This window comes from Solea solea, chromosome 15 (genome assembly GCF_958295425.1).
Source record: "Solea solea chromosome 15, fSolSol10.1, whole genome shotgun sequence".
Lineage (NCBI taxonomy): Eukaryota > Metazoa > Chordata > Actinopteri > Pleuronectiformes > Soleidae > Solea > Solea solea.
The window spans coordinates 19761843-19786417 of record NC_081148.1 but is presented as its reverse complement, the minus strand read 5'-3'; the positions used below and the strand labels follow the sequence as shown (position 1 = coordinate 19786417).

Genomic DNA, 24575 nt, shown 5'->3' with positions numbered 1-24575 from the left:
AAATCCACTTTTGTGCGTTACACAACACGTTACGTAGGCGTAAAGTGATGCCGAAGACGCAAAGGGGTTGTATTTATTTGAACATCTAACATCAACTAAGCCAATTTAAAAAAAAACTTGTACACCTTTGCTTTGCTATTTAAATGGCAAATGCATAAAAGTGGAGACAGATCTGCTTGTGTACAAGATAAATGTGTGCAAGCAGATTATCTACAGTTGCTGCACAAACCCCCTTTCAGAGGGAGAAGTACATGGTCCTAAGCCAGTTGAGCCTCTGCCTCCACCGTCTACCGATCATCCGTCCCACCAACAACTCCATTAGAGCGCACAGGACGGCACCAGCATTCAACCTGCATATAATTGATGAGTGAAAGGATGAGGAGGAGCAGTGAAGTATGTCACTGTGTGTGTTTAACAAGCAGTGTCTAAGTGCATCGTGAACCCACCCATGTTGGCACATCTAATGTGCCGTTTAAATAAGCATTAAAAATGATGCACCGTTGACTTTAGAGCAGGTCTTTGTTTGTCAATGGTGCAGTGTCTTTCTGCTGCTTCAAGACAGCAGCGCATCCAACGATGCACTCGACCACACTTCATTGTAAGACCTACACACGCTGGGTGTTTTATGTTTGGTTTTTTTTGGAAACTAGCAAAGGAGCTTGTTTGTACCAGCCTGTAAAACATCTCTCTGTGTGTTATCAGGTGTTCCAACTGCAGCAAGAGAAGAAGAAGCTGCAGGAGGACTTTTCCGCTCTGCTGCAAGACAGAGAGACACTGGAAAGGAGGTGTGCCACCATTCAGAGGGAGCAAACCCAGCTGGGGCCACGCCTGGAAGAGACAAAGTGGGAGGTGGGTCAGAGTCGGACATTAAACCTTCCTCACCTCTTTCCTCCCATATGTTTTTGGTTGTCTCTGAACTGTTGACCCACTAATAAAACCTTAAAATGATCCAGATGTACAGTAAGTAAGTCAGAGAGGGCTTTTTGAGACTTAAATCAACCCCATAATGTAAGTAAATCTAAAATATACCCATTGTTTCAAGTATTTCTTTGTGTTTTTCTAATTCCTTCAGGTCTGTCAGAAGTCGGGAGAGATCTCGCTCCTGAAGCAGCAGTTGAAGGAAATCCAGTCAGAGCTTAGCCAGAAGGCAGGAGACATTGTGGTTCTCAAAGCTCAGCTAAGAGAAGCCCGATCCGAACTGCAAGCGAGCCAGGCTCGGTCGCAGGAGGCCCAGGCAGCCGTGCGGACACGATCTCTTGAGCTTGAAGTCTGTGAGAATGAACTGCAGAGGCGCAAGAGCGAAGCGGAGCTGCTCCGAGAGAAAATGGGCCGCCTGGAGGAAGAGACGGCTCGGCTCAGGGACACGCTGTCCAATCACAATGGACACTCTCTACCTGGAAACCCAGTCGTAAAGGGACAGTGCATGAACCTGACGCTCCCACATAGTCGAGGTGTGACAGGAAGAGGCCTTCCTAGTCCTTCCTTGTACCGCGGTGGTGGAGAGGAGCCTCATTTGGTCTGGGGAGGAGAGAGTGATGAGGCCAAGGCTCAGAGGCAGAATGCAGAAACAGTGTTGGGACTCAGACAACAGGTACAGGAGTTTATTTCTTCATTCAAAAATGCTTTTTGGAACATATTGATGCATGCTCTCTGCCTTCCAAGAAAAATGACCTAATAAAACTACCTGTTCAGTTTCCATTTATTGTTACTGATTTACAGGTAAAAAAAAAAAAAATCCTAAATAAAGGATTATCTTAAATTATGTTGCATTGTTATGGATTAAGACATCGCAAAACCTTTTTATATCTTCTTTCTCAGATGGACAGGCTGAAGGCTGAGCTCATGTATGAGAGAAGGACGAGTGAAGAGCACCTGTCACGGTTTGAGGATGAGCGGAGGGTGTGGCAGGAGGAGAAGGAAAAGGTAAAAGGAGGAGGAAGAAGAAGAAGAAGAATTTTTATTTCACTTTCTGTCTTCATCATGTGTCATTTGAGTGATTTCACTGAGGTAACTTTTCACCTCCGCTCAGGTAATCCGCTACCAGAAGCAGCTGCAGCAGAACTACATCCAGATGTACCGACGAAACCGTGACCTGGAGCGAGTGATGAGGGAGCTGAGTCTGGAGCTGGAGAACAGGGACATGGAGGATTATGAGGTTCACAGTGGCAGCAATGACATCCACTTTGAGGAAATCACCGCCACTGAGATTTAGACTCACACACACACACACACTTACATATGTGCACAGAAACACACAGCGAAACAGAAACCACAAAAAAAACACTAACACTGAACTTAACCTGGACCGCTGCGTGAGCACTCACCACTTGTTCGCAGAGTTGCACTGCACAGCCAGCACAAAGACTTTTCTTCTTATTCTGTTGGAGCAAAAAGAAGTTAAATAAATCAGTTTCTCTCTCAGACCTCGTTCAAATCAGGGTACAAAACATGGATGGGAACTTAAAGCAAAAAAAAAAACAACTGCGGTGTTCTGGTCAAAGTGTAGTCACACGAGATTAGACACCAGCAGGCATGTGAGGACAGTGTCATGACATTAACATCAACACCACAACTGTTGGCTGTAAAAGTTACAGTCACTAACTCTTATGTGATGAAATCCTCCTCATGTCCTGATCAAATATCATGGTCAAAGTTGTCTGGAAAACCCTGTTACTGCCTTGCCTACCTGCGCAGTTCGGACTGGGTCATACCCATGTTTCGTGCTGCTGCGTTTCCGGTCGCTCCACACGTGTGTACTCAATCTTTTATGACTTGATGTTCTCGCAGCGGCAATTTCTCACCAGGAAATGTTCCCCATTAATATGTGTTTCCTTTGATTCTTTGATCGCTGGACTTCTCTTTGGACCAAAAGGTGTCAGGTGTGAGCAGATTTATCTGTGCAGGGTCCAAAGGGACCAGTGAGGTGGATGTTTATGTCATGTGGACCCTAGCAGAGTTCTGGAAGTGGAAAACATGACCCGGCCCGAAAGCGTGACATGGTTTTCTTGCAGGCGAATCAGACATTGTCATCAAAGCTGTTCTCTCAGCTCTTTCTCCTCCACCCACTTTCCGTCAGAGTGTGTTTTGAGGGAGAGGATTTGATGAGATCTCTTCCAGACTCCTACACTTTTCTTTTCCTCCAGATGACTTTATTTATTCATGGATGTGAAGAGGATTTCAACAAACAACATAAAAAAGATGTTGTCACTGGCAGCACAAAAACAACTGTTAAAAACAACTGTGTAACACCAATATCACAACATCTGCAGTTGATATTTGACAGTGTTCGGGTGGGCAGCAGTTTCATTGTTTTTGTGTAGTTTTGCAGGTTTTGCCTCAGCAGTATGTGTCTGAGTAGGAATGTATTGTGGCTGTTACCACTCCAGAGGAGATGCAGTAAAATGCAGTATAGTAGAGTTCATCACTGGAAGTGACAGAATCTGCTCACCGAGGGAAAACATGGTGTTGTTTTTTTTTTTGCACAACTTTCCCACTCTTTCTCGCGGAGCAAACAATCCGACTTAAACCACGGTTTCACAGTCGGCTCTTGGCTTCGCTTACACGACGACTTCCTTTCTCCGTTGTCTGCCAAACCGTCGAGGACACAGAACGCAGGCGCTCAGAGGAAATGCTTTATTTGGACGCCGCGCGTGTTTTCTAGACCACCGGGCATCTCGCTGTTGCACTCGATCATCGTGTCGACTCATTCACAAGCTCTGCCACAAACATTTACATTTCACAGATATGTAGCAGGAGGACGCAGACTGTAGCACTGTAGATATATCGCCAGGATGCTGCTGATTCTCCTTCTTCCTCCCCTCGCTCTCCTTCTCTCTTTCTGCTCCTCCTAACTATTTTTATAACAGTGAAAAGCACCTCTGGTGTCAGTATCAGGAAACTAAAAATGGAGCATATTCTTTCAGTTCAGTCATCACATAAACTGAGAGATTTACGCCAGTGTTTGAATTCTACGCATGCCTTTTCAAGAGTTTCCATTTATTCCCCATTAGTGCTCTTTATTTAGCTTTTGGCAGCCAGAAGCCAAATAACACTTTATAGTCTTCCTAGTCTCCCCTTAGACTATAATCTTCTATGATTGCTATACAGGTAGTGAGACTGGCATGTGTGCATGTCTTTGTTATATCAGATTTCAGAGAGGTGCTGGCTGGGATCACTTTTTTTTTTTTCTTTTTTCCGAGATGGGATTTTGCAGATGCAGTAGCTCCGGCGCTGAACGTCCTCGAGGCAGGTCGGCTGTTCGAGCCCTAAATATAAAGCGATGAGGAGGAAGTTAAGATTTGCAGCTGGGAGACTTCTTTGTTTTCTCTCAACAGCATGGCAGATGCTGTTGAGGAAGGAGGTGGACTGAGAAACTTTATTTTACAAAGTGTCTATATCAAGGAATAATAGTTAAAATCCAAATCTATGTAACGGAGGAGATGTTGTATATTTTTTATACATAGCACCTGAAGATATTTTGTCGTAGTACTGGTGTAAGTGTGGGTTTAATATGCAAAGTATAAAGATCTATACAAATATCTATAACACACATTATGTCAAATGATGGATCAGTGACAAATGGAGGCGACAGCGTTTGACACAGTTGACCTAATATTGTAATGCATGAAAAATCTGTTTACATTCTATAATCCGATGACCAAGCGTTGCAGTGAGTCTTCACCTGTTGTCTCACCATTTTCACTGATCGTTCACTTGATCGTCAGAATCATAGTATTACACACACACGTGTGCACATCCTCGTTCTTTGACCGGCGTCTTCGCCGAGCTGAGGTCGGCGCTGACGCAGACCATGAACGTTTCCTGTACTCGGGGAAATTCGATCAAAACCACTTTGCAGGAGAATTTGATCAGTCTGTGTTTTTGCATGACGTTACCGCAGTCGTTGTGGTTTAAGTGAAATATATCGAGGACGTTAAGAAAAGGAATCTGCACTGTGCATAAAAACTGCGATGGAAAGTGGCTTTGAATGATACAAGTTTGGTTTGTCCAACCATATTCTCTGTTACTCTGTTAACCAGACTGCGACTGTTACTCTCCACAGATACAGATTAACAACAACAAGCATCGTGGCATCAAACTGTCTACAAAGCACTGTGTGCGTCCCACATCCTCCCTCCCTCCCTCCCTCCCTCCTATTCTTTTCGTTGTTGTTGCATAACTGTTTTCTGTGTAAATATGTAAAACACTAAATAGTATAAAGTATCTATTTCAAATGTAGCCACTGTGATTAGACCAAAGCAACATAACACATTTCTTGTGTGCCATTTTTATTTCATCCTCTTGTGTGCGTATTTTTTTGTTGTTGTTTCGCTTATGTCCATTAATTCATCAAATCTAGTTGTCCGTGTATGTTTCTACGTGTACATTTCTTCTACAAATGACTGTTTTTAATTAAAGAACAAGTTGTCACACCGCGTAAAAGACGATCTCAGTGTTGTCTTTAATTGCATTGTTTAGTTTCAGTCTCTTCATTTTATCAACATTAACCCCCACACACACACACACACTGGCCGTGTGCAGAAGTAAGGCACTGCGCATAATACATTCCAGTTACCTCGCCGCTCATATCTCCCCAGCCTACTTTAATTCAAATGGTGCCACTGACGTCCACATCCTGCATTTCTCATTGACATGTTTTTCCAACTCCTCCACATGTCTGCATAAGCTCAGCCCACAGCAGGGTGTAATTAAGCCTCTAAAGTGGCGGATTGCTCCAGAGCACGAGCACTTATGCCAGAAAAATACAGCACAAAAATTACGGAGCAGCAATTTGGAATAATCCCCCCCAGACATTCGCTAAAAACCAAAACTATCAGTTTTGACATTATACAGGGGTTTAATCTGGGTATAAATCTAAAAAAAAATCTCATAACGCAGGCTGGAGTAATCTCCCTCTGGCAGGGCAGAAAACTCAAGCTGAAATGTGCAGACCACTGACTGCTCAGAGGTCACGGGCGAGGGGTTTGCTGGGTGTCAAACAGTGGCACAGATTCCACTGAGGACGAGCTCAGGGACCACGGGATCTTCTCATGAAAGACCTGTAGAAAACACAACTTCATTTTCAGTTATAAAAGTTACAAACGTGGAGAAAATGGGCGCAACACTATATCTTCTTATTGATAGTTATTGATATCCTGATCCTGCAGTACTCGTGAAGGTCCAGTGTGGAGCATTTATTGGCAGAAATTGATTATTCTACACATGTGTATTTCTTTATAAGTGTATAAATTTGTTTTTTTTTGCCTTTAGAAGAAGCATTTTATGTGTTCATTTAGCCGGAGTGCGTGTTTCGTGACATGAAGCAGAAGTTTATGACACAAATGAAGACGGACAATGCCATCACAAAGGCCACCGTGGATCCCTGACATGCTTGGGAAACGCCTTTGTTTGTTATACTGTCACCATCACACGTCACTAATTATTACACAGTGAACCTCTGGAAACATACAGGTTCAACAAAGTACATGTATTTTGCCCTTCCTGTCACAACCTCTGTGCTTCCATTCACATCCAGAGCTCTATCCTTGTTATCCTGGAGTGGATTCTTACAGTTTCTTCTCCGCAGGAGTTGCACATTTTGGTGTCCGTCGTGCCTGAGCCGCAGTCTCGCTGTGAGGCCTCAGCGAAGTTAGTCAGCAGGTGTCCAGCGGCTGTCAGGGGTTGGTCGGGACCTTGACCACAAAAACCATGGGGTCTTTGGCTTTGTTGCCGAACGCACGGCGAATCACGCCCACCGCGTGTTGATGAGTCACTCCCTGAAGACTCTCCCCGTCCACGGACAACAGCTCATATCCTGCCTGCAGATACAAGCACAGGTCAAAGGTTAAAAGCTGCAGTGTGGAGGTTTGGGTGAGTGGTTGATGTCATTTTTCTGCCTCTGTTTGGTCTATTTAACATTATTTGTATGCTGCATCGTCCATTCATTGTCTGCCACTTTATCCCCCACATGAGGGTCGCAGGGGGATGCTGGTGCCAATCCCAGCTGACATAGGGTGAAAGGCGGGGTCACACCCTGGACAGGTCGCCAGTCCATCATACAAAGAGGAACCAGCAACCTTCTAGCTGTGAGGCAACAGTGCATCGTCTTCATCAGAAAACAGACACCGTCAGGCAATACTATCAGACCTGACTGAGGGAGCGCTTGTGTGTATACACCAGCACCGCAGGGACAGGCAGGATCGTGGTAGAATTCACTTTTTTTGGACACCTCTTTGTGTTTTCAGACATGCTCCAACCTGTTTGTAGCCGTTTCTATTTAGTAGTGAAAGGTTGTTGCCTCTAAAATGAATCACTTCCTGTGTGCAGGGCAGGAATGTTGCCGGGTGACACAAAATCTATACTACTGTATACTTCTATCTATACAATGAGAAACTCGTGCGGGGCATTGAAGTGAACTCATTTCACAGTGTTTTACTGGGAATTTGTTTCGATTTAAAAGTTGCACACTACAGTTTGAAAGTGATAGGAGTCAAAGTACTTCAACGGGTCTCAAACAGCTTGTCTTTTCATCATGAAAACCTTCACCTTTTATCACTTCTCAAGCAACTAAGCTGACTAACCTGTTAACATAGGAGATGAAGATGTAATGATAACATATAATGATGTGGTTCTCTTTACTTTCTGTCTCTTTTCAGAAAAGCCTCATCAAAAGTTTCCATAAATCTGCAGTGAGTGTTTCCCTCAGTGAAAACCTGATTTATGCCACATAGTTTTAATATATTCACAATGAAGGCGGTCACTGGTGCACATTCAAAGTTTCCCCTTCAGCACAAGGTTGCTGAAATAACAGCATGCACTGGGACAACCACACACACACACACACACACACAGAGAGAGTGAAGACTGTTGGCTCGCTGTTTCCTGCAGGATGTGAGCAGTGTGGCAAATCCTTGGAGCCCTGAGGAGAGGAACTTCCCCTGATGTCATCCAGCGTTTGTCGAGGATGCACCTGCCTCATGTGCTCAGCTTCAGCGCAGGTTGGTAACACATCACGCAGACACATGCAAGGTCCACGGCCATTGTTGTAGCTCCAGCAATCATGTCTCTCTCACCTCCCCCCCCCCCCTTTTTTCCTTTCCAGTCATTAGTCAGAAATAGATTATTTTTCCCTTTTCTCTGTACCAGACTGTTCTTTTGTATTGTGGGTCACACATGGAAGGAGGTAACATCTGTGTTTATCCTGGCAGGTTTTCTTACAGCTCGTCGCACAACCTGGTGCTCTCCAATAAACTCGGCGTCCTCGTTTTAAGCAAAGACGAGAGAGATTATTTCATTTCTGAAAGGCAATTTGATGAAATTAAACAGATCACGGCCTCTTCTGTCACTTCTGCTTTACAGACATTTATGCAGCGCTTTGTGGGGCTTTTCTTTCTTCAATCAAATTACATTGCAATTTAAAAAAAAATAATAATAATTCTTTGCAGAAAAGGACTAGTGAATCTTTTGTGTGTTTCACAAATTATATTCAGTTACAGCAGATTATGCTGTAGACGAGAAGAGGAGACAGTCAGTTTGGATCTATTCAGTAAACCATGCTAAATCTAATTTAGTCCAGTACCAACTACCGTTGTGTATCACTCACATTTAAACTGATAATGCTTTACCAGTACTTTGGATTTGGTAGTTAAGAAACAACACCTGTTTACGGCACTTTACTCTCTTTGTAGTAACAAAAATGTAGTAACATTTTAGCAGTGTGTGTGAGTGTGAATATGTTTGTATAGATATATCCATGCTATGTGTTTTAATTACACTTTAATTGTGCCCCTTGGGGATAAATAAATGAATTTAATTTAATTTAATTTAATTTAATTTAATTTAATTTAATTCAACATTTTTTAATGGTTCCCTGAAGCTTAATTACAAAATTGGAAAAAAACCAAAACATTTTTATTTATGTATTAATTTGACCTAACCTTTCACAGCCTACCTGCAGTACCTCTACTGCCCACAGGGGGGCTGCTGCGGCCAACAGATCCCACACATACAAGAGTGCTGCAATAAATCCTGCCTTCATTAAAGATGGATAAGGTTAGCTGTGTTTTCACACATACGTTTGTTTATTTGTTTATTTGTTTATTTGTTTATTTGTTTGTTTGTGTGTTTGTGTGTGTGTTATCATGCATATCTAAAGCCAGAGAACCTTTAAGAGTTAGAGGCCAGATGTGATGTTTCAGGTCGAGACAACAGAACACAAAGTGACATCTCTGTGTCTGAGAGTAACAGTGATGTTTTTGTATTATTGTCATTCATACTATATATCCTTATGCATGTATAACCTTTTATTTCAGACACTTTCAACCACATACATTATTATTTATCAGTATTATTCTTCCGCCTGCTGTTAACTTTGACTTTGCAGCTTAAAGAATTAGCCTGTGGTTAATTGTACTTAATGTGCGTGTGTATCGAGTATCTAAGTGAACCTGGGCCAAGATCACAGATGACCGTTAAGTTACTGTGCAGGCAATATATTACCAATACATTAGCAGACATGGTCCGTGTAGCTCATCAATTATGGAGGTGATGGGCTACTTGATATTGCTCTTTACTCATCTGCTGTCCATTCTTCACTGAGCACCTTCAGCCTCTTTGTCCTGAGCGTCCTCCTCACTGATGGCAACAATAACTCATAACCACTGTAGTGTCTGACAGGTGCTCAGACACGACGGACATGTAATGTCCTTTAAAATCAGGGGACACGCGTACACACACCATATTATTAGGTACACATTCAACTGTTTGTGTTCACAAATATCTAATCAGTCAATGACATAGCAGCAAATCAATGCATTAAAGCAGTGGACAGCAATTGGTGGCCCGTGGGCCAAAACTGGCCCGCCAGCATCAGTATCTGGTCCCAGTAGATGATTGAACAAATCTGATCTTAACTTATTTGCTTATCTTCACAATAAAATTGAGTTTAGATCTTTTATTCTGGAAAGAAAATATGAACTTATTCAATAGATTCCGTTGCTAGTATTGACGGTTTTCTTAAACTTAAGGTTTGGTTTGAAAAATAAAAATAAAAACACTGCTGTTGTCATGGACAGCCAGGTTTGGGGAGTACATGTCCATAAAATAACTACTTGCATGTGTTAGGCTCAAAGAAGAAGACGCAGTAATTCTTTAACCCTTAGAACACAGAGCATTTAGGCTGCTTTATTCCATTAGTGGCTTTAAGGCACTTTTGCCTGATTAATTTCTCAAATAAGGTGTTTTTTAGAAACGATAATGATCACTCACCTTCAGAGCTTCATTTGTCGCCGCTGCTCCTCCTGGGAAAATCTTCTCAATCTTTATCATGGGCTGGATCCTGGACTCGATCCCTCCAGAGATACTGATGCCTGTTCAAAACCAACAAGGAAAATCAGGAAAACTTGATTGATTGATTGATTGATTGATTGATTAGTGCCATATTCTTGTTTTCTACTCACATCTATATTCCTGTCCATGGTTATAATAGTTTTCTGTTTTGATTTAGTTTTAACTTTTTGTTTTAATTAGTTTTCAGAGTGGGTTTGCTAGTCATTTTTTTTCCTTTTTTTTTCCTCTTTATCTTATTTCAGTTAACAAAAATTAGCAGGACCAATAGCCTTGGTCCTGCTAAGGACCAAGGCTATTGGTCCAGTTTTTCCTGCTATTGGTCCAGTTCTCACCCAGTGACTGCTTGGCCTTTGAGATGGTCAAAGTGCTGATTTTGTATTCCTCTGGTGGTGGAGTTGCTCCTCTTTTCACTCCAAACGTTTGTGAGTGTCTGTATACCTGTGGACTGCTCCCTCTGCTGCTGTCTCTTGAGGGCTCAAACACATCAGCTAGAGGCGTTCTGCCTCTTCGCTGTGAGGGCACACGCACGCTGACCTCTGTGAAGCCGTCCTGCAGCCCGCTCTGCCGTCTGCCATCCACGCTGTCGGGACTCGCCTCCCTCCTTTCTCCCCCGTGTCCGTTCCTCACGGGCGACCTCCCTCGTTCAGGAGCCGCTTCTTTTTTCCGATCGTACACAGACAACAGTGAGGAATCGTCAAACTGTGACGCTCCGTTCTCTCTTCTGTTTGGGGAGCGGTGGGGATGGCGACCGCGATGGGTGCTGTGCGGTGATTCCGTGAGGAGGAAGCTGTGCGTGGATGAGGGACTCCGGGAGCGAGAGCGCGCACTGGAGACAGAGTAGCTGTCCACAGGTACATCCAGCAGAGGGGTGAAGACCTGGGCCGGAGACAGATGTCCTGACTGGCGTCCAGACAAACGCAGTCTCTCCAACTCCTCAATCAGCTGACTCTCTCCCAGGGGGTTTTGAACAGACTGGAGGTGGAACCTTCCCCTGTAGTCTGGAAAATCATAAAAACAGATCAGTCAGGAACACTTTCGTCACAATTAAACCATTTGCTTTAATATCTATTTTCTTCTAAATAAAACAAACAATGATGTCCATTGAAGACCTGAATCTACCATTAACTCATCAGGAAAACATTTACTGACATTATAAATCAAGTGAGAATTAGGCTTATGTTACCATACACTTCCATTCAAAGGGAGTTCTTTTTACAACCAGGGCAGTCGCCCTCTCGTCAAGACAAGTCAACTTTATTTCTAGAGCACATTTAAAAACAACCAAGGTTGAAAAAAGTGCTTTACAGAGTTAATAGCACAGTCAATAAAAGATAGAAGTAAAACAGTAAAATAATGACATAATAAAATAGTAAAACTACATAGAAGTGTCAGAGTTGACTATTCTTATCCTGAAATGAAGGCCAAGGAGAAAAGGTGGCTCTTTAACATGTTCAATGGTGGAGGCAGCTTTCATTTCCATAATGATAAATGGTTCCAAAGTTTGGAGGCAGCTGCAGAAAAGCAGCCTGTTTTTAGACCTCAGAGCTCAGGATGTGGTGTAGTTTTTACCATTTTACTATTCTATTATGTCATTTTTTTACTATTTTAATTCTATTTTTATTGATTTTATGGTTTTTTTACCTTTTATTTTGCTGTGCCTTTAACTCGGGTTAGGGTTAGGGATAGGGTTGACTTGAAGATGTCAACTCTAACCCTACAATCCCTGAGACTTTTCAGATCAGAAGGCAACATACATTTTTTTAAATACAATCTATGTTCTAGGAACACCAGAGACAGTGCTGTTTCACTTTTACACAAGGAATAAAGTAACGTGACGGAAGAACTACAAGAGTGGAAGGGAAATGAGAGAAAATGCGAGCGTTTTAAGCTCCTTATACACAAACCTGGGATTGGGGTGATGAGGTGACGTCGAGGGGTTCCACTGCGAGGGGAGTGTAGAGCTGGAGAACGCACTGAGAAGAGACAAACAACCAGAGCTGCCTCACAGATTTTCTAAACTGGCGTTGTTTCTGTTTAATCAACAACATTTTATCTCTCATTGTTTTCCTCATTTTCATCTCAAAAATACTGCTTACTCGAGCGACTCTTGAGTGTGTCATACGCCTCCAACTCAAAGGGAATGACCATGCTGTCAAAGTGAGCCAGCACAGTCGTAGGTATCAGCATTCTGCAGAGGATACGTTCACAGTCAGTCATCTCGTCTCAACGCGCACTATAGTACAGTACAAACAAAGATAAAACTGTAGTTTTAGGTTAGTAAATACTTCAGTTTCTCACCTTATTTCTCTGAGAAGTAGCAGTTTCTCTGGTCTGTCCAAGATGGCCAAGAGGGGGCGCACTAAATCCTCAATCACATTGTCGGACAAAAACTGAGAGATTGGGAAAGAAAGACTAGGTTGGTACAAAAACAACTTGTTGTTGCTGTTGGTATAGAGTTTTTAAAGGAACAATACACCAATTTTACACAACAAGTTTGGCTTATTCATCACAAGGCACAAGTTATTAACATAAATCTGCCTCTAAGTGGACGTAGAATGCTCTATATTTAGGGCAAAGGACAGACAGAGGAGCTGCTTCCCCTGAAACTGGTATAAAATAGCTCAAGCGTATCGGATGACAGTTGATATTTGATCACGATCATAAATTATAGCCTTTCGTCACAGCTGCTGACAGGTACATCTATCACTTTAAGGGCTCACAGCAACATTGGGAACAGTACTGCATACTTCTAGTTTTTCATTCAGTGGGGGGGAGGTGTGTCAGAGATGAGGATCAGAGCAGGATCTCACCCTCCGACAGTGTCTCATCACAGCCACCACCTCATCGTGGCTGAGAAGTCTCTTTGCCACGTCCTCCACGTGCTGCAGGGTCTCGGGACGAGGCAGAGCGATGTGGTCTTTAACTCCAGCACGGGATTCTCTCGGGGAGGTCAAGAGCTGGAAAGGATGACCCCGCTCCTTACCTGAGGAGTTACAGTTAGTTATTAAGTGTTGACTAAGCATTCATCTGCAGTTTGTTAACGATATTTGTTCATCAAGCCCCATCATCTCTTTGTAATCACATACAGGAGAGTGAATCAGTCGGTGAGTCGATAAATAAACATTTAAACATGAGTCTTCAGTGGATATAAGCCCCCAAACCTGGGAGTGCTTGGTTCACATGGATAAATGAAGCACCACAGCTGGAGTGGAATAACATTCTGACACAAGAACACGTCTTCATGGTCGAACATGGTCCACGATACCAATAATATCACGATATAACGATTCACTTTTATAGGGAGCTAGAATCCTGTGTCTGTACTCTCACCTTTGTCAGAATGGTGGGACGGTGACCTGGAGCGATTCTTCTCTTTCCGGTCTTTCTTAAATAACAGGTTGACAAAGGTTTTGGAGCGCTGCAGGCTGCTTTTACCTTCTACTGAGCTCTTCTCCTTCTGGTGCTTCTTCTTCTTCTTCCTGTCTTCTAAAGCAGGGTCAAAAAGAGGACAAATAAGTCCCACTAAATCCAAATATGTGAAGTCAGTAAAGTCAATAAGGCAGTTCCATGTCATATTTGCCGTGTAGTGCTGAAAATATAATGCACTGGATATTTTTTTTCTGCTCCATGTTCAACAGTTATGGGTGACACACACTCTCTGCTATGAATTTAAACTGTTCATTCCTCTATCTGTCAGCTCCTCTGTTCACTGCACTAAATCTGCCACCGTGGAAAGAAACGCCGTAAAGCTGATGAATCGCAGCAACGCCGACGTGAACACAGCCCCCATCCGTTCAGAGCCTTACAGCCATGTCCTCCAGCTTACGTAACAAATGTCCAATCACACCCGGGCTTTGCCCCAAGGGTCTGGCAGCTCCTGAAGGTGTGAATAAACTGGGTAAATTGAAAAGGAGAGGCTAATAACTCAACTGGCCCACAAAGGTTTGGATGGATAACTCTCAATATGCTTGCTCTTATTTATTTGTCACAACAAGTGAGAGTAAAGGGTCGGTGATTAATCACAAGTCTGTGTTGGTCAGACGCGGCCGCGAGCTTAAATCAGCCATGTGGAGTCTGGGTGTTCTTGTTTACTCTCTGCAGTGATTGAGAAATGAGGGGTCATTAAAGTGCCTGGTGTCCGGCACATAAATCTGAGTGGGGGGTTTTGTTACACAGTGAATGCAGGTGCCTCCACAAAACCAGATCAAGAGCTGAGGCTGATAGAAGCTGCAGTATTAGAGTCGTAGTAGAGTGACTGATACTGGATTTGTAGCAGTTTATGTAACTCTGACTTAAATCTGCTATGCGTAACTTTTGGAGATTATTTGTTGTTGTTGTTTTTCTGTTTAGTCTTATTTAATGATATGATACAACATTATATGTGCGCTGCGTCTTTCATCTGAACCAGACCAGAGCGAGGGAGCGTTTGTGTTTATGCAGTGGCAGCGCAAGAGCCATAAATGTGGGTTTTGCATATTTTATGAATTGCGCACTCGGGATTGACACATGGGCGTCGGGTGTGTCACTATGTGGTAGAGCCTTTTGTGTGCTCTAAACGTCACCAGTAAGCTCCTGTGTTTAGCCTACAGTGGCTTGGTTTTGAAATGATTTCATATTGATCAGCCGCTATATTCCGTTTCATACTCCAGCTGTTGTCTTTGTCTATCGTGATAAATCCAATCACTTCCTGTGCGCAGCGTGGGAATGTATGTAGCCAGGCGACACCAGATCTAACACAGAGAGAGTTGTGTGAAGCTGATGTGAGGCTCATATGACAGTGGTCAGTGGTTTGAATGGAACAGACATTTGTTTACATTTAGAAGTTACGCACTACAGTTTTTGTGTGGTAACACAGTTTTTGTACTTTAACTGGTATCAAACAGCTTGTTTTTCTTTCCAATGATCATGAAAACCTACACCTTAACTTTGTCATTTCTTAAGAAACCTGACCATTTTGACATTTTGTGTTAAAAAAAACAAAAAACAACTAAACCCATTGGTTTGATCTTTTTCTCAAACTAAACAATGAAGACATTTTCTAAAATCACTTTTGTATGTTTTGTGTGAGCCAGCAGGTCTCGCCTGACACGGTGACGTGGCTCTGGGAACGTCTGATGGGTTTCCGTGGTCTGCTCAGGTCCATCAGTGCAGCCGTCTTAGGTGAGTGTTTGACTAATTCCCGGTCCCCAGTAGACAGGGTCCTGGTCCGTGCCCTGCCTCCTTCCCCAGCTCCTCCCATCTCCCTCGGTCCTTCCCCTTTCCCACGTATGAGTGTGTCCTTCAGCAGCACTGTGGCACCTACAGTCCGGCTGGTCTCTGTCCCCACCAGCTTGTCAGGGTTCGATCCATTATGAAGAGAGGGATGTTCCACGTGGTTCGGAGGGTGGGGGTCAGTCTGCATGGCGGTGTCAGCAGTCCGCTCGGCGCTGCTTGGACGACGGGAGCGGTCCTCTGTGGAGATGGCGACGTCTACCATGTCTAAGCCGAAGGCGGGAGGGAAAAGGACTTGGGAGAGACCACTGAGGGAGCTGAGAGGGGTGCTGGAGGACAGGGAGGACACAGACGAGTTGGAGTCTGAGCCGTGGGAGGATGGTGCAGGGCCCCCATTGGCCACTGAAGAAGAGAAAATCCAGAATTACAGCAACACAAAAAAACATAAGCTGCCCACAGTAGACTTGTACAGGAAGTTCCATTTCCTTATTTTACACAATCTGCTCGGACTTGATTAAACCCTGTCTGCCCTTTAATCTTCTAAGCTTCAAAGAATCAGAACATGAACTCTGGGTTTTCTGGGAGCTTCCTTTATAAATGAAACTCTGCATCATTTACATATTCACATATGAGGTCATGCTGTGCTCCAAATGATTAAGGAGCACTGCAGCCTGTGTTCAGACATGTTCATCTCTAACACCAGGTCATAAAAACACAGTGATAAACAACTTACAGTTGTCGAGCCAGCCGTATTCAGCCACCATCTCCTTGTATGCAGGGTATCTGCCAGCTTCCTGTTAAAGTGCCAAAACACAAAATAAAAAATCATAGTAGCATAGATGAGACTATAACTTTATATCCTTCACATGAGGGTCATGGGGGGCACTGGAGCCAATCCCTGCTGACATAGGGTGAAAGGCGTTAAGTTATCCTAACCTAAATATCTATTGCACACAGTGGACTAAGCTGAAGACCAAAAGACACAACTGTAGAGCAGAGTTGTACTTGTTGAGCTATCTACACTTCTAGTCTGTAAACCTCAGCTCTAGGCATAGGCCAGATGGGCATGGGGTGTGGGCATGGATGACCACAGAAGAAAATAGATTAAGATTAAAAAATCTCCCATCAGTGCCTTACTTCGCCTTAGGAAGTAAACATACAAAAAAAGAGTTGTTTTTTTTCTCATTGTCTGACATTCTTATATATATATATATATATATATATATATATATATATACAAATATATATATGTATATATATATACATATATATATATGTATATATATATATGTATATATATATACATATATATATATGTATATATGCAGACATTTCACTTTTTTAATGGAAAATAGTGGACGGAAGAAACCTGGGGGAGGAGGGCACCAAATCCCAATCTTGCCTAGGGCACCAAAATTCATAGGGCCGGCCCTGGTACACCTTAAAAAATGGTGGCTGCTAATAGCATGTGCTGGGGGGGTGTTGAATTTGAAATGAATCCTTACTGCAGACATGAACGTATGAACGTATGACGCCGTGGTTTATAAAAGGTGTGGATGTCACAGCTGTGAGCAAGAATTAGTGTGTGTCATTTTCTCTCTGTTTAACAGCATTGTAAACCTGAACGTATCAGGTTAAAAGAGCAGATCTAAACTTCTAAAACTCAGGCCTCACTCCACCTTATGTGACTGTGACCCAATCCCTAATGTGTCCAGTCCAATACAGGACAGAAGGAAGACATAAAATTTGGCTTTCTGTTGATTATAACCTGATCCCTGACTGCCTTTGAATAATGAACATCGTCCCTGGCTGTTTTTCACATGTGGAACCTGAGATCTGAGGAGTAAAATGAGCACACGGCAAAGTTAGAGAGCTGAGAGAGCACACACACACACACATATGCCCATTCATACACACCAGCATAAACATGATTCCTCTATCTGAAAAACAAGGTTAAGTGAAGTGACCTTGCACACTGACACTTGAGGTATTCACAGGCTGTAAGCCAGCTGTCTCCTCTGCTCTGCTCTGCTCGCTCCGTCTCCTCCTGAGAAGAGCTGGTGTTATTTAACGTGCTGTGTCATTTATTAAAGTGTCACTGGACTCAAAGCACCCGATCAATTCTTATATTAAAACCCAAGCCAATGATGAATGTTTCCATACACGACTCTGCGGCTGAATCTGATGTGTTTGTGACCACATATCTCAAAGCCGTGGACATAAACCAGCACCACTTTATTTGTTTGGATATTTCAGGGTGACAACCTGTAAACGCTGACTTATTATCACCTTGTGAAGTAGATTTGGCCAACTGTTCCTTCACACATCGAGCAAACTCGGGTACTTTTCTTTTAGCTTTGTTCTTTTTTCAAATTACTTTACGAGCAGGTCACGCAGACTTTTGGCCCAATTCTAAATTCCCCGTGTCGCCCTATACATTTCATTTTGCATAATAGGGGAAGAAATGTGCTGAGATGTAAAGTGTGGAGCTGCACGGCCTTTCAAGTGGACTTTATCCAGGACAACACTTCAAATAAAGTGTTATGAAGAAAACCAGGCAAGAAGCTGCTCTCGTGTTGACATCCAACTACCTCAGAAGCACTGAATTCTGTGAAGCAATATTGCCCATAGTTAAAAGGTGGCAGACTTTACAACCCATCATTTTTCTATAACTTTATAAGATAACAATGTTATCTTGGGCTCATTATACTGCCAAACATTGGCAGTATAATGAGCCCAGGTGGCCTAATAAACTGCAGTATGTTACTTTTAATAGCGTTTGTAAGAGTGGAAAAGAATTAGTATCAAAGAGGTTTTAAAACTTATTAAATTAACTGTACGTTCCTGACTTTTCGTAGGGTCGTCACATTTCATTGGGGACGTTTTAAACCACTATCCCTTCTCACTTTGTGTCAGGGGTGAAGGAGTAGTACAGCTGCTTGTGAATTAGGCCTTTTTTTGTGTGTGCTCTTTGTTGGGAGCACAAATGTAGTTAATCAGAACCGGCCCTTCTTAGTTGGCTTATACCTTGTGGATATAAAACAGTCTCTCACCCTGATGGTCAACATCACATGGGTGTGGCTCTTCAGGACCTCCACTGCGTTGCTGTGGGTGATGTGTTCAAAGCTCACCCCGTTAGCTGCAAGTATCTGATCGCCCATTTTGATGCCATGCTGCTCCGCAAGCCCACCGGGGTCCAGCCTGAAGAGAGAGGAAGTTGTACAGAGGCAGACTGGATTAGACGTGGGAGGAATCCATCACGTCTATCTCTGTGATGTCGTTTGCCACTTTGAGCATTAAGACATACTGTATTTCAAACTCAACTTGGCTCGTACTTGGAAACATAAATCCCCAGTCCGAACTCTTTCCCTCCTCGGATGTTGAAGCCCAGGCAGTAGTCGTCCGATGTGGTGAAGAGATGCACGATCCTGCGGAGGGCGCTGTCTGTGCTGGCCTCTGACGGCGTTCGTCCATTCTCCTCCACCACCATCCGCCGGTGAATGAGATCCACCCTAAACACACACACACACACACACAGTTTGGTTTCCATGACTTCAGAGGACATTGCATTCAGTTACATTCATTTCCTGGAGATTTCCTCTTGTCTTATTCTGACCCTGGTCCTGACCTTAACCTCATCCTAACCATACAGCATGTTTATGTTTGTTTAAAATGTAAGAATTTACAATATGGGGACTAAATATCTCATTGCGATTATTTTGACCGAGATTGTGATTGCGACATGAGAGGAAATGGTAACATTTACATAATTACTCTCACATATTTCATTTGGATAACATATTTAGAATGATTACTGTGTGATATTTGTGTTTCAGATCTGTGAGAAACAAAGATGTTTTTTTCACTTCAGTCTGTGGAATATGATGTGTATTGAAAATTGCAGTGGGCCACATTGAGTCTTGACGAAGTGACCACGTGGCCTAATGGATAAGGCGTCTGACTTCGGATCAGAAGATTGAGGGTTCGAGTCCCTTCGTGGTTGGGATGCTAACTGTTCATTTAATCAAGAGCTACATTCAAGCTGTAATTGTTCACAAATGTTGTCGTTAGGGTGGGGCTACTAAATAAAAGTGGTACAGTTTATTCTTCCACACTTGGATCCACCTCAGCACTCTATCAGGCCACTGTTTCTATCTAGAGGAGTTCTTTCCAAGACTCTTCCTATATAGCTTATTTCTCTTTTGTAAGTCTTTAAGCTAAATGCATAAATGTAAATGTAAGATGTCAATTAATTGTTCAGCCCTACTTCAAACACACAACTGCCACTTTAAAAGCATCTCAGGAATTTGTGTTTCATTGCATTGTATCTTTATTTTATATCTATATTGGATACCAAGGGAAATAGTTTCTCATTTTGTCTTCACCACCCGATTCTGATTTGATTTGAAACACACAAACAAACATTCACGTTAACGGATTTCTCCTTCTTAGCTGAGATCGGGCTCGTCAGTAAAGGATAATCAAATAGCGATAAAGGTCACAGTGGTAATCCATCCAAAGCTGCTACATGAAACCAAGATACAGTATATCCCAAAAGAAAGATAACCAGTGTGAGCTACAGTCAAGTGGCAAGAGCACATAAAACAACAGCCGTGTAAACATGAGTGGTGGTGACAAGGTTGTAGATTGCGTTAGTAATGATAGCTGTCCACCTCTTTTAGGTACACATGCAAATATGGAGGCAACTTGATGCATTTAGACGAGGTCAAGACAAGATGCTGAAGTTCAAACTGGGCATCAGTGTGGAGAGGAAATAGGATTTAACCATCTTTGATTGTGGCAGGATTGTGATCTACTTTATGGTTTACAGAGAATGTTCTGAAAAAGAGAAAATATCCAGCGAGCACCAGCTCAGTCTCTGGGTGAAAATGCCTCAGTGAGGTCAGAGGTCAGAGGGGAATGTCCAGATTGGTTCAAAATGATAAAAAAAAAAGGCAAAAGTAAATCAAATAAACACTTTAAGGTGAGGAAAAAGAACATCTCTTAATGCAATCTCTAAAATACCTTATGATGAGTGTAGATGAATTGTAAATGAGGTCAAATATAATTTTGAAAGGCTTTATTTGCACTGATGAAACCCGCTCTGACTCACCATGTGGTCTTCTCTTTGGAGTAGCGAATGCCCGGGATCTTGCCCACCCGTCTCACCACCATCCGGAGCCTGTTGTTGCCCGTCAACACCTTCACGGCGCTGCTCATGGTGATGTTCTCCAGGCTGACCGCGTTCACCTCCACCAGCTTATCGCCAACAGTCAGCCCAGCCTGCGCTGCAGACACGAGGTGGGATTCACGATGACAGTCGCGTAACAACACACAGGAGGAGGCCTCGCGCTGGTCTTCACGACATGAGAAACACACACTCAAACACACATGGTACAAACCTGCAGAGCTGTCGTCCTCCACCTTGCTGACAAATATGCCAAGTCCATGTTCACAACCTCCACGGACACTGAAGCCCAGACGTCCATCAGGACTTTTATCGACTGTCACTGTGTGAATGTCTTCACTGTCGTCACCTGCAGACAAAACACACAGACTTGGACTTTATGCTTTGTTAAACTGAATCTGAGGATTAAAGTTTGCACTAGGCAATTTATTTGGTTATTAAAATCCTCATGTTTTGGGTTCTGCATATGCTCTAACTTTTCCATTATACAGTTCTAGCAATACTCGGCTCTGCTCTACTCGGTTTGGTATCAGGCACGTCATTTAATCCTTATTACTATAGTTCCTCCTCAACGCCGGCGGGGTCGTCAAAGCACGGCTGCATGAAACGGTGTACTGAATCATTAGAATCAGTTCATTAAAAAGATTAGTTCTGTACTTCCTGCGTGACCGGAGCACAGACTCCGTCTGACACAGTCACTGAACTGAAATACGACTGAACGGGTTGTGATTCGGGCTCACGATCGCCGGCTTTCAGCAGTGCTGTCGCTAAATACACCAGACTCCTCTTATAAATTATTTTTATATTATTATGATTATGATTATTATTATGTCGGACGTCGCGCTCATGACTCTTCCAGTGACGACGCTCTCTGACCAATCAGTCTGACGACATCACATTTTAGTGTCACCTCAGCTTGCATGAAAACTCGCCAGAGCAGGTACTAAAAAAAAGCACAGAGTACTATCGCTAATGAGAAAGCAAAAAATACCTAGTAGAGTCGAACCGGACCGAGTCATGCTAAATTTTATTTGGTTAAATGTTCAACTCCCTTTTAGACTTATTTCCTTGCCTCCTGTTAAGCTACAGATTTAGTTGCTACATATTTAGATCCCTTGATTCACATTAAGCTGAAAGGTCATTACAGAATTATTGATTAATAACACCAAAACGTTTCAATTGTGCAGATGTGCTCACGGTGATAATACTGAAATATTTATGTTAAAGGCTCAGTGTGTAAGAATTTGAGACTCCACTTGACTTCACTTTCCCAAGCAAATCAGGGAGCTACGGTGGCCTTCGCATGTCAAAAAGGATGACATTCTCCTTCGTTTGCATATAAGCATCTGCCTCAATACACACACTATTATTTTGTATATTCAGGCTAATATTCAAGCTATTGTCTAAAGTTCATAAAATAAGCTTATTGTAAGGCTTTTTTTTAGTAGTAGTCTACATTTTTGCCAATAAACCCTTCTAAATGTTAGACCCTGGACCTTTAAGTGTGTGTTATTACTTTTCATAACATGTGGTGGATAAAAATGTGACACAAAAATAAACATTTCATGTTCATACAGGGTGAAGAGGACATGTGTCATCGTGTCCAGACCTCACCATCAAGAGGCGCGTTGATGAGGATGACCCGGCCCATCGGTGACGAGGACCTGTGTCTGTGGCGGTGCTGTTTCTTCAGCATGTAGCGCGCAGCGCTGTGGGAACCCCCGCCCTGACCTCCGTTGTTGTTGAAGTGGGGGTGTCCCGCTCCATTTGTCATCTCCCTCCGGTCAGAGGAGTGAGTGGCGGGGTGAGCCATGCTTTGTGTTTGGCAATTCCTCCCTGAGTCATCCAGACGGGAGGATATCAGGAGTCTGACGGATGAAGTGCAGCCTGGGATTTGGGGGCGAGGAGGTGAGGTTCAGGTGTGTTTAGGTAAATGGGTGATATAATGTAAGAGATTCTTTTAAAAAGCTATAGGTATTATCCACGACCACTAAAACAAGTGTCACACCATAAATAAGGTTTAGTAAAAAAAGAAAAAAATCTCCAAATTTCTTACCCTTAGGAAGGAATCCTTATTTTCCCAGTAGAATACAAACGTTGGTATAATCCACAGGCGTCTTTTAGATCCACTGAGTACATCTCAACAGAGTTCATGGTGCCTCAGCCGGCCTCTCTGCAGAGGAGTCAGCTGTGCATGGTGATTCCCCTCGGGTCATGTTTAATTAACAGGATATCTGCTGTGAGAAGAATTAAGAATATTCCTTGATGAGTAATGTGGAGATCAGAACAGATGCTGGTGGGAAAATTAAACTCCCTCTCTGGAAGTCAATACATTTCACCTGGGTTTTAAGAAGAAAAACAAACAACTAGTAAGAGAAACGGGGTGCTCTTATATACTTTAAGAGATCAGTTATAAATATTTAATTTGAACTAACTGTGAGTCATCAGGTTGTGGAGAATTCTCTTTTAGCCTGACAGCATGTTTGTCTTCTATGCAGTCTTTAATTGATCCAGTGGACTGTTTGACCACTTAAAGGAGGATAAAGCAGTAGAAAATTAATGAATGAATGAATTAACTGCATGGGGAAGCTCCCCAAATGTCATTATTCTATTCTACTCTATCCTATTCTACACTTTTAATAATCTGTTTCAGTGGCCCATGTGCCATGCAGCCCACATTGTTTTAAGATTGAGGAGGATTTCACGCAACCTGGCAACATGAAGGATGTTTATGGTTTATTAATGGTTAATAAATGATTAATAAAGTGCTTATAAAGGTTGACTGAAAAACAACAATAGACTCCTTTAAACTAAAAGTAAGAACCATCTTCTTTGCATCGATCAGCACCATGGACAGCGACATAGATCCCGCCTGTCATTCCTCACAAACGGAAGTGGAATTATTCAATTCGCTCTCATTAACTCGATTAACTTGTAAACAAAACGACCTGGATCCTTAAAGCTGGCTACCTTAGCACGGGCCAAACTTATCCCCGATGATACGGTGACATTGTAACAGCAACATCAAACCAAAGTTAACAAAGCGTTACATGTGTTACCTGTTGAGTCCACGTGTTTTTGCCGGATGAGTCCGGACAGCAGACACTCACTGGTCCGCGTCGCTGACGGAGTATTAGTATTAGCGCCACCTCATTTGTTCCGCAGGCGACCATTATTGTCTTAAGAGGTGTGTAAGCCTTTTACCCAAAGCCCCCGCAGCTGTGCAGCCATTAGCAGACCACACCAGACCAGACTAATAACACAACATTGTAGAATGTTGTGTTACCGGACGTCTAGTCCACTGCAGCTGGTCCTCGGGTAAACGATGTGGTTAATAATGTGTTACTGTATAGTTCATATTCGTCGGTCAAACTCCAGAGAAGTGCAGGTGGAAAAAAACACGCCACACGCCAGTGAGATGTAGAAACAGCCCCACCCAGTGGCCATCAACGTCATGTCATGTCTTACTCAAGTTTATTTTAGGTGAACACAGCTACTGATACAAGAACACACCACCTCCAAACATAATATATATCTATATATATAGATATATATATATGGTGTATATATATATATATACATACATACATGTTTATATATATATATATATATACATACATACATGTTTCTATATTGTTATATTGTTTTTATATTGTTAAAACATTTTTGTAACATTTGTGTTAATGGTAGTCCTACCAGTGCAAAAAAAACAATTTGACAAACAAAACAAAGTATTAGACAGTACGGAGAACAGACACGACATAAACCAAGAATAATGAAGCAATAACTTAATATAAAATGCCCTAAAAATTATAGGTTTGTTGACAGT

At 42.7% G+C, this 24575-nt stretch overlaps 2 protein-coding genes and 1 non-coding gene across 6 annotated transcripts in view; 2 read left to right on the top strand and 1 right to left on the bottom strand.

The window, feature by feature from the left end:
• Positions 1–5035, top strand: part of LOC131473801 (leucine zipper putative tumor suppressor 2 homolog) — a 45875-nt gene extending 40840 nt beyond the window's left edge. For all 4 annotated transcript variants that reach the window (XM_058651342.1, XM_058651340.1, XM_058651341.1 and 1 more), the window contains 4 exons: positions 703–849; positions 1073–1591; positions 1819–1923; positions 2030–5035. In XM_058651342.1, the coding sequence (XP_058507325.1) occupies positions 703–849; positions 1073–1591; positions 1819–1923; positions 2030–2212 (954 nt within the window). In that variant the 3' untranslated portion in view covers positions 2213–5035. The remainder of the gene's footprint in view (positions 1–702; positions 850–1072; positions 1592–1818; positions 1924–2029) is intronic.
• A 402-nt stretch (positions 5036–5437) lies between these two features.
• On the bottom strand, positions 5438–24203 carry pdzd7a (PDZ domain containing 7a). The gene is made up of 17 exons (XM_058651344.1): positions 23806–24203; positions 22803–22983; positions 22361–22633; positions 20961–21095; positions 20672–20846; positions 18894–19070; positions 18612–18759; positions 16292–16352; positions 15430–15960; positions 13678–13833; positions 13158–13330; positions 12646–12737; positions 12444–12535; positions 12252–12320; positions 10680–11345; positions 10267–10367; positions 5438–6818 (listed from the first exon to the last, which is right to left on the bottom strand). Exons 3-17 carry the CDS (start codon positions 22557–22559, stop codon positions 6675–6677), a joined length of 2919 nt encoding a protein of 972 aa, XP_058507327.1. The 5' UTR covers positions 22560–22633; positions 22803–22983; positions 23806–24203; the 3' UTR covers positions 5438–6674.
• On the top strand, positions 19489–19561 carry trnar-ucg (transfer RNA arginine (anticodon UCG)). Its single transcript has one exon. It is a non-coding gene; the product is annotated as a tRNA-Arg (tRNA).
• Positions 24204–24575: the final 372 nt, after the last annotated feature.